At 35.4% G+C, this 10,831-nt stretch overlaps 1 protein-coding gene across 1 annotated transcript; it reads left to right on the forward strand.

The window, feature by feature from the left end:
• Positions 1-3,800: 3,800 nt before the first annotated feature.
• LOC111916514 (probable protein phosphatase 2C 23) lies at positions 3,801-6,963 on the forward strand. The gene is made up of 4 exons (XM_023912179.3): positions 3,801-5,630; positions 5,721-5,834; positions 6,321-6,585; positions 6,668-6,963. The coding sequence occupies exons 1-4, from the start codon at positions 4,038-4,040 to the stop codon at positions 6,781-6,783; spliced, it is 2,088 nt and encodes a 695-aa protein (XP_023767947.1). The 5' UTR covers positions 3,801-4,037; the 3' UTR covers positions 6,784-6,963.
• The last annotated feature ends 3,868 nt before the right edge of the window (positions 6,964-10,831 follow it).

Here is a 10,831-nt window from a genome sequence, read left to right on the forward strand (position 1 = left end):
TGGGATTGGATCCGTAGATGAGGGTGTTTCTGAAGTCGTTTGCTCATTATATGACCGGAGTTTATGAGAAAAGCCACCACAACCACCACCGTGAGGTGGTGGCTGCCACCACACACCACCGTGTTTATGTGTGTGTGTTAGTAGGTGTGTGTTTTTATTTGAGATTTATTATTGTAAAATGTAATTAGAAATGTAAATAATGGAAAGAAACCCTAACCACCATCGTGAGGTGGTGGCTGCCGCCACCGGCCGCCGTGTCGGGTGGCGGTGTGCTTAGTTGTGTTGGGATTGCTAGTTTGGGGATGTTTGGACAAGGGACTAAAACCCTAATGGGCCTTGTTAGCCCTAATGGGCTTAGTGAAACCCTAATGGGCTCAAAGGAGCTCTACTGGGCCCAATAAAGCCCTAATTGACATAAAAGGGCCAACAAATTGATAAATGAGCTAATATTTGGATTGGAAAACCCTAATGCCAATGAACCCCAACTTTAAGAATTATTCGGGTCACACACGAGAATTATTTAATAACTTGGAATATTAAATAATAATCAATGGAAGAAATTAATCTAAGCGATAATGGACTTAATGGATTAAGTCCTAAATGGGTTAAGTAGGAAACTTAACCCTAATCATCATTTTATGTGAAACCCTAATTTCACTTGAGTATATAATTGGGCCTTTATGTTGGGCCTAAATGATTAAGATAATAATGGACCATCCAAGAGCAAGCAATTGAACTAGAATAATTTAATGGGCCTAGGGTAAGGCCCATGTAAGGGGCTTGGGCCCAATTTGGAAAATTGGGCCTTAGATGGGCCATAGTTTGGGCCTTAATGATTATATGGTGTTGGGCCTTAGAATGAGACCATGTTTAGGCCTAGGCCCAATTTGGAAAATTGGGCCATGTGTTGGGCTTTGATTTCTAATTGACTTGGGCCTATGGATTGGGCCTTGGGCTTAAATAAGCCAAGCCTGGGGTAATGTAGCAATTAACCAAGTATATAATATGGTTATGTGTTGGGACCCAATTATTAATTGGGTGTTATTTTGGTGTTGACAGTTCGGGAATCTGTCAGCCAGCAGTTGGGGTCGAGTCTGCGGGACTTCAGCAGTGTGGGATTGTGTCTACGGGACTTCAGCAATGTGAGGTGAGTTACCTTCCAGTAGCGGTGGGTCTACGGCCACAATGCCGGCCCACCAGTAGGAGTTGTATGTTAGATGATTGCCTTTGTGATATCATCTAGGTTTGCTACTACCCGATATGTTATATGCTGGCATGATATGTTATATGTGATAGTAGTAGAGTTCGGTTGTTAGGACCGAAGGGTAGGTCAGACACCCCAGATATGTTTGACAGCATGTGATGATATGTTTATACGTTGGCATGATATGTTATATGTGATAGTGGTAGTAGGAGGGGAATAGTCCCCAAGTTCGGTTGTTAGGACCGAAGGGTAGTTCGGACACCCCAGATATGTCTGATAGTATGTTTGTGTTATGATATTTGTGATAGTAGCTGAGTGTGGGCAAGGCCCGTATCTCAGAGATAGTGGAGTGTGGGCGAGGCCCGTACCTCCATGAGCGTGGGCGAGGCCCGTACCTCCTAGCCGTTTCGTATATGATTGTATATACTTGTATGCTATGGTTTAGTGGCTGAGTGTGGGAGAGGCCCGTATCTTAGAGATAGTGGAGTGTGGGCAAGGCCCGTATCTCCCAGCTAGCGGAGTGTGGGTGAGGCTCGTACCTCCATGAGCGTGGGCAAGGCTCGTATCTCCTAGTTGTTCATTATATGATTGTATGGTATGTGGTATGATGGGGGAACTCACTAAGCTTCGTGCTTACGGTTTTCAGTTTTGGTTTCAGGTACTTCGTGTTTAAAGGAAAGGAGTCGGCTTGATCGCATCGCATCACACTATGGTTTTACGCACATGAGATCTTTGGGATTACACTCTGATATTGTTTTATGATAAAACGTTTGATTATTCCTACTCGGTTTTGACATGACATGGTATTACAAATGTTTTATCACACTGTTTGTTTTATAATGACGTATTTAAAAATGAAATTTTTGGCCTGTATTTTTGGGATGTTATATAAAACTTTACAAAAAAACTATATTTTACAAATTAATAGATTTTTCATTAAAATTAAAATTAAGTACTATTAAGGATGGGTAATGAATTATAACGTAATTTTTGTTTACATTTAGTCATTTTGTTTTTTTATATATATAATTACTAGTGAATTCATTTTTGGTGTTCAAAAAATACCTAATGACATGCAATAACAAATCGTAATGATATTTTTTGAACACAAAAATAACTTCTTTGGTAAATGGTGTACAAATAAAAGGAATGTGACTAAATATGAAAAAACTCCAAAGTTTTTTTTATCTTCATAAATTATTATTCCTAAATCATAATATGCTAATCAATAATAGAAAAGGAAAGGCGAAGTATAAAAAATAACCGACTTTTTAATATGATTCTTGCTATATAGACATCTTATAAGAGATTCTCCAAGTGTATCTTTTTTCTAATTTTTTTTTTACCATTTGGAAAAGCTTTTGAAAAGTTTTTTTTTATTTTTTTTATTTTTTTATTTTTTTTTATTTTTAGAAAGAGTAATACGAGATACTCCAAACACTTATTTTTCTTTACTCTTTTAAACTTTATTTGGTCTTGTCATATTTGATCTTTATATTTAGTAACATTTATCTTATACTTTATATTTTTATAAATTACAAAGTAATAAAAGAAATCAGATAAAATAAAAATGATATAATGTCGTTTAATATGGATTAGAGACTAGTAAGCCACAATTCCCTAGTTAAGGAATAGATTGCCATAAAAACAAATTAATATTGATGTGGATATATAAAGAAAAGCAGAATCAATTATATATGTATATACAGAAAACCCTTATATTATTTTTATATTCAGAAAAACCCTTATATTATTATTTACGTTTCAAATAAAACCAAATTATAAAATTTTAAGAGAATGGTCCGACTAAAAATATGACATGACATACATATTCCTTCTATTTTTCTTAACTGTATGCAAAAACATATCAAAACCTACATTTATTTCGAACTCTTTTTGAAGGTGTTTTTCATAAGGATTATACGATTGATTTTCCTTACTTAACTAATAGTTATTATCATAATTAACATTAATGTCATATTAAAAAACAAAAATGTAAGCAACATCATATTTATAGGCGTCAATTTCTTTTAAAAACTCGTATTTTGGTATTTTTCAAATGGTAAATATTAATATAAGAGTTTTTCTAAACATAAAAATAATATAAAAGTTTCTATATACATATATAATTAGTTGTGTTTTTCTACATATATCAATTTTCTATTAAAAAAAAAAGAAGACATGTAATTCTTTTTAAAGTTTATATATTTAAGATAACATTCTTATGCTTTTTTTAAAAAAAAAAAATTATATGTATAGTTTATCAAAATAGCATGTGACAACAACACAAAAGTGTAACCAGACTTGTTTTTATTGTTAACGAATACTTTGGATGTTTGCTTAGTAATCAAACAATTAAAAGGCAACAAACAAGGGTTTAAATGTAATTACGTCATAGGTGAACAAATCCATTGATATCAACAAGGGAAAGTGAGTGACACGCTTCATCGCTTGCGAGTGGGAGTGACCTTGATTCCAAACCTCAACTCACCTTGAGTTAAACCCAACCTATGTATCCCCTTCCATTTGTCAACTCTCTTTTTAGTACTATTTTTTTGAAAAGAAAAGAAAAAAGTCAACTTTCTTTTTACAAACAGCAGTGAATGAAAATGGCGTTAGAGAAAAAAACAGAGGATTTTAATACTTTCAAAGAAGTAAATGCCCACAAAAGTTTGTTGTTTTATCATTTCAAAAATCTCCGCCCTTAAAGTCAACCTCTCTTTCTCTCTCTCTCATCCATTGTTGCTATATAGCAGAGGATTTCATAAAAATTGTTTTGATTTGATCAAAGGGTTTGAGGAATTGTTTTGATTTGATTTCTTGAAATTTCACAATGGGAAACGGGGTCGGGAAACTGACCGTATGTTTCACCGGAGTAAACGTCGTTCACAGGCGAAAAGACGTCACAGCTGTCGTCTCCGACCCATTAGATGATCTTGGTCACTCGTTCTGCTATGTTAGACCTCAACAATCGTGCATCTCCTCCTCCAAAGTCCACTCCGCTGAAGAAACAACGACTTTCCGTTCAATCTCCGGCGCCTCCGTGTCCGCCAATACCTCTACACCTCTCTCAACTTCTCTCCATGATGTCTACTCGTACAACACCATTGATAAAGCTTCCGCTTTCGAAAGCTCCACATCTTTTGCATCAATCCCTCTGCAACCTTTACCTCGAAACTCGTTAAATTCGGGTCCTTTGCAGTGTTCAGGTCAAGTTCCGTATTCGGGTCCTATCGAAAGAGGCTTCCTTTCTGGCCCGATTGAACGTGGGTTCCAATCGGGTCCACTTTTTTCCGGCCCGCTAGAGAAGGGTGGTCAAGATCAGTTCCAGAGAAGCTATTCTCAAGGGGGTTTCGGTTACAAACGAAGATCAAGAAAAGGGTCTTTGATTCGTGTTATACAAAGGGCGATTTCAAGAACTTTTGTTACCCGTGGGCAAAATTCCATTGTTGCACCTGTTATCAAAAGTGTCAGTTCTTTGAAACAACACGATTGGACTGGTGGGTCTTCTGAGAAAAACAATGAATTGACTATTAGCAGTGCGAATTTGAGCAGCGAAGCAAGTTTTCTAGACGATGACGAGTGTTTTACTCAGAGTCAGAATCTTCAATGGGCGCAAGGGAAAGCTGGGGAAGATCGAGTACATGTTGTAGTGTCTGAAGAACGAGGATGGGTTTTTGTTGGGATTTATGATGGATTTAATGGTCCTGATGCTCCTGATTTTCTCTTGTCGAATTTGTATCAATCTGTTCATAAAGAACTCAAAGGTTTGTTATGGGATGATAAACTTGTTTCATCAAATTCTAGTTCTTCAGTACAATCCCTGGAAGCTGTTGATTCTCATGTTGATGATCAACTTGAAAGAAATCAGTTTCCGAAGTCTGTTGATCAACAAGAAACTTACCCGTCCGTAACCGAGGATTTCCGTAACTCACGGAAAACGAAGAGCAAAAATTTAAAGAGTCGGAATCGAGGGTCTGAAAATCAAAGATGGTGGAAGTGTGAATTTGATCGCGAAAGGTTAGAACTGAACAGGAGATTAAAGGAATATTTAAACTCTAATTGTCCGGATTCAACCAATCATTCTGAGGTTTTGAAAGCTTTATCTCGAGGGTTAAAGAAAACAGAAGACTCCTTTTTAGACATTGCAGACCAAATGCTCGATGAAAATCCTGAACTAGCTTTAATGGGTTCTTGTGTTCTTGTTATGTTAATGAAAGGAGAAGATGTTTATGTGATGAATGTAGGCGATAGCCGTGCTGTTTTAGCCCAAAAACCCGAGCCCGATCTCTGGAGGCAAGATCTTGAGAGGATTACCGAAGAAACTTTATATGATCTTGAGGTTTCTGATGCTGACAATGGCACCACAAACCCAACCCTAACGGCTTGTCAGCTTAGCATCGATCATAGTACCTCAATCGAAGAGGTAAAAAAATCGTTACAACTTCAATAAGCATTCATATAACCTTAAAACAATCATGTTCTCACGATTCGTATAATCTTTAACTTTTTGTAGGAAGTTCAAAGAATAAAGAGAGAACACACGGATGATCCTTGTGCAATGATGAATGATCGAGTTAAAGGCTCGCTAAAGGTCACTCGAGCTTTTGGTGCTGGTTTTCTCAAGCAGGTAACCGATAGCCCCTAACATTTTCTTGATTTTAAACATCGAAAGATTACACTTTCTTGGACTTCTATGGTTGATATTAAAGATATCCCCCTAGTGTGTATAATTGTAGAAATGGTCAAGGGTTCAAATCCTAATAGATAGTATGGGAGTTCAGTTAAGATAGTATGGGAGTTTAGTTCCAACGTGAATTAGGCTTTTTGTGGGCCCTTGGCTTTATGCCAACCGTTGTATAAAAGGGTCGGCTAAAAAGACATCATATTTTATCATTTAGACATCCTAATTAATTTTTGAAAGACACTCTATAACTGATTTACATCTGACATGATGCTTCTTAGGTAGGGCAGAGTGAATTAGCTAAGGAGTTGTTCCCGAAAGAATAACCTTTTTGCAGAAACATATAAAGATTACATTTTTGAGTTTTATGATTGATATTAAAGCATAAAGTAGTTTAAACATCTAACATTTTGTTTTGTTTGTATTCCATAGCCTAAATGGAACAACGCGCTACTAGAGATGTTTAGGATCGACTACGTAGGAACTTCTCCGTACATAAACTGTGTTCCAAATCTTCACCATCACAAATTAGGCCCAAGAGACCGATTCTTAATACTCTCTTCAGACGGGCTATATCAATATTTCACTAACGAGGAAGCAGTTTCTGAAGTCGAACTCTTCATTCAATGGTCGCCCGAAGGAGACCCTGCTCAACATTTAGTTGAGGAGGTTCTGTTTCGGGCAGCCAAGAAAGCTGGTATGTGTCTAGACTGTTAAAAAAGAAGTCCAAAACTAGAAAATTCAATCATTTTTTAAAATTTGAGGTTTTTCTTTTGTAGGTATCGATTTTCATGAGTTGCTTGAAATACCACAAGGGGATCGAAGGCGATACCATGATGATGTTTCGATTATTGTTATTTCACTCGAAGGAAGAATATGGAGATCGTGCGTGTAATTAAACGATATAAAAACGACGATAAATAAATATATATATAGAGAGAGAAACTCCTATCGGGTTGCTCCAATTTTTGATATTTTTTTTCTTCTATTTCAGAGAAAAAAACCAAGAAATGTTAGTTGTAAAGGTGTAAAACCTTGCCCCATACAAATATTCTATACAAAAAAAATGTTTATATATTGGAAGTCAAGGATTTGAAATTATGAATTTTGACATTTTTAACAAAAATGTCAAACTTTCTAAGTCTTTGCTTGGGACCGGAATTGGTATTGGAACATGAACAAATTATAATAATTTGTTTCATCTAACTTTCGATCTCTCTAGTAGGTAGAAAAGAAATAATGTCTTTCTCATCATTATCATAAAAAATAGTCCAAAAAAAAAACTTATTAAGTCTTGTCTAGTGTAAAGATACACACTATATAACTAGCACAATTTACACAAATTGGAAGAAAAATGGGTCTATTGATTTTAAATTATTAGTGTTTTACATAAAAGAAAAAAAAGTAATACACGTCAGCAATTTTCAGTGTTATTTTGAGTAAATGGGACGTAAGAATGTGTGCCATGTGGGTTTATAAAACTCCATGCATTCGTTGAAAATCTTTTGTGGGGTTTCACGATGATCACACGTCGTTTTTCGTTATCGTCATCTTGTTTTCCAACTTCTAACCGATTTCTGGGGTTTTAAGGAGAGGAAATAAATGCAAAGTGCAGGTGAGAGTTATTGTTTTGAACTAACAATTAAAAATTTCAGGTACTCATATTGGGTCAATCAATTGCCAGTTCATTACGAACGTACGTTGGTGTCACAATTCAAACCACAGACTCCTTATCTTCGTGGCTCATAAGGCGGCCTAATTAAGTGCATCCATGGATTTTTGTCTCTCATTTCAGGGCCAGGGAATTAAGAGCTCTTAGATTTTAGACCCCAGTTAAAGAAATACAGTTAGATCGAAAGAAAGTGTGATATAATATATAAAGTTTTAAGACCTTAAATATATAAATCATGAAGTAGGTTCGAATCATTGCATGCATGGTGTCTTTCTTTAAGATAAACCGACATATTTTATAATGGTTTCAGTTTTGCAACCAATCAATATAATTTTTTTATAATAATGAAGTCCAAGGTTGTTTAAATTCCTTTTGTTGATTCGTTTGAGGGTTAAATGTCATCACTCATACTCTCATAGTGAATATGATCCATAGGTTTACCCTCTTTTTCAACGTGCATTCATTTTCTTTATCTCCCAACTCTCAATACTCAAGCACAGAATAACCTTAAGTCTACGAATTAAAGTTGGTTAGTGTCATTTCCCTACTTAACTATTGGGTATGATTATGAAGCAATATTACCACTAAGATGTGATGGCCACGGCCACTACCATGAGCATTGTTAAAAAAATGCTTTCAAACTCACTAGATTTCAGTTTTTCAGAGGTGATATTCTACGCGCCTTCGTTGCTACTTCACAATCTTGCATAAACTTGGACATAATGCTTTGGAGATGATGTGTTACGGTGAACGTGTGTTTTCCTATAAGGAAAGCTCTAAATAGTCATGGAATGTTGTTTTGGAATCAAAATTCTTAGCTATTCTGCTACAGAATGGTTAGTTGTAGATATTTTGTTACAAAAATGGCTATATAATTGCATTCCATAACTAAATTCAGAATACGAAACTTCATTATGGAATTAAAGATCGTAGATATTCTAACATATAATCAAAATTCGCTAACTTGATACAAAGTTTGTTACAAAATTAAAACCTATAGCTTTAAAAATACTTAAAAAATGTAATTTGCTCAAGTTTCTTGTGTAATTTGCTCATATTGATAAGAACCTTGGCTAAGTTGCCTATACTTTTCCGCTTTCTCCTTTTAGTATTCATCATACAGCTTCCACTCCTTTTTTGGGAGCCTCCAATCATTGTTGTATTTGTCGTCGCTTGAATAACATACTTGAACCTTCTTATTATTATTCTCATCCAAGTCATAGTCTCTGGTCAAGTGAGGACCGGTGGAGTTATCACATCTGACTTGTATGACATGAATCGTTTGGTTTATCTTCTTGATGCTACGATCGATATTATCTAGCTTGGCGTTTAATGATGCGAAGACATCAAAGCTTTCGGTAGTAGTTCTTCCTCGTAGAACATCGTCTCTTGGGGAATGCCACTTATGAGAGTATTTGGTTAAGTCTTTTGGTCGTGGGATTCTTCTTAGTGATTGGACCTTTGGGTTCTACCAATTATTTTGTACAAATATTTATTCAATTATAAAAGACTTGGACTTCTTGATGAGTGTCAAGGTCATGTTGCGGTCAATTTTTGATTAACGTCCTGTAGCGGTCCCATGCTTCGAATAATGTTTCTCCATCCATTTGTTGGAAATTTTGGATTTTCGCCTTTAGTTTTGCAATCATCGATGGTGGGTTGAATTGTTGGAGAAATTTGGATTTTAGAGCATCCGACATTATTATTGAACCCGGTGACATTATTATTGAACCCGGTGGTAAAGACTTCACCTAAATCTTTGTCGCATATTTGAAGGTAATCAAGAGCATTCGTAGCATCACCACATCTTTTGTTACTCTCGATATATTAAAGTAATCCACTATCTCGAGCACTCGTCGACATGCTTGTTTATATCTTTGTGATCTTTCCCAAAGAAAGGTGATTCTCTTAGCATATTTTGGAAACTATCCTTTAAGCTCAAAATTTGTCGTTGGTGGGATCGTTGGACGAACTAGCCCTGGCCCAATGTCTTTTGGGGTATAGATTGCATACTCTTCCAAAGTCAGATATGCTACATCACCCATTTCCTCTATTTCGTTTTGTTCCTCTATGGTTTCCAGTTTACTTATCTCCAATTCGTATCCTTCCTCTCGACCATTTCCTCTTCTCCTCTTGTCGAATTCTTGTTTCGGTTATTCGAAAGGCCGAGTTACTTCAGATGTGAATTCTTGGGTCATATAGTAATTGAAATAACATAAAAAAAATGAGCAAATGCATAAAAATGAACAAAAACGTAAATAAAAACAGATCTAGAAACAACGATGTCACGTCACGATATGGATGATTTCATAAAAACTATACCAAACATAAAATAACTATCTACTAAATAAATTACAATCGACTAATTAAAGCAGAAACATATATAACCATTCCCTAAAAACGACGCCCTAAACTGTCGCACACTTACATGCAGTGTACCTGGTTGCGTAACAATATAGTATTAGTAAATAATGTTGGTAATAGACGTCCAATGTCATAACTGATGGATGTAACTTTGAGAATAATAACAAACGCCTTTTAGTGTTGCTCTCAAGATCTAAAATAGCTAGAAAAAGATTTAAAAGAGTGAGATAAATAGCTTGTTGATTTATTACAAGTTAATAAATTAATCAGAAACTAGTTAAAATTAATTTGGAATTAACTGGGATTAATCAGAATTAATCAGGATTTATTTAAAGGTACAAGGGGTGAATGTTAATTGCTTAATAGTTGAGAAAAAACATCATTTTGGATCCTCACAAGGGGTGGACGATTTGAAGAGGTCCAGGAGGCTTCCATAATCGATCTAGGTAATAGATAAGGAAAGAATTTGAATCATGATTAAATCTGATTATTTAATTGATTCAATCAGCTTCATTTGCAAGTTACCTCAGCTATATAAACACCCATCGGGCCTTCATAAATTCTGATCCTACTCTTTCCAAGTTTGAGAATTTCAGCTCTCTAGCCTCTCTCATCTCCTAAATTTTTTAAAGTTTTAATCTTTTGGGTGTAAGCCTTTAGAAGCATTCCTACTTTAGGTGCTAGATCCTTCCAAGAGCAACCAAGAGTTAAGATCTTCAAGGAATCAAGAGTATATACTATTACACTATAAGGTTAATATATCTATCCCTTTTGATAGTTTATATTCATAGTTTTGAAAGTAGGTTTCCATAATAGTAAAACCTAGATCTATGGTGCATGTACACTTAGGATTATAATTGAATGCTTCTTTGCCTAAAATTTATGTATAGATGCATAGAAAACCTAA

The sequence above is a fragment of the Lactuca sativa genome, chromosome 5 (assembly GCF_002870075.4).
Source record: "Lactuca sativa cultivar Salinas chromosome 5, Lsat_Salinas_v11, whole genome shotgun sequence".
NCBI classification, from domain to species: Eukaryota; Viridiplantae; Streptophyta; class Magnoliopsida; order Asterales; family Asteraceae; genus Lactuca; species Lactuca sativa.

Coding starts and splice junctions, on each gene's coding strand:
- LOC111916514 (XM_023912179.3), top strand. CDS start 4,038: ATGGGAAACGGGGTCGGGAAACTGACCGTATGTTTCACCGGAGTAAAC. Junction 5,631..5,720: donor ATAGTACCTCAATCGAAGAG/GTAAAAAAATCG, acceptor AACTTTTTGTAG/GAAGTTCAAAGAATAAAGAG. Junction 6,586..6,667: donor TCGGGCAGCCAAGAAAGCTG/GTATGTGTCTAG, acceptor TTTCTTTTGTAG/GTATCGATTTTCATGAGTTG.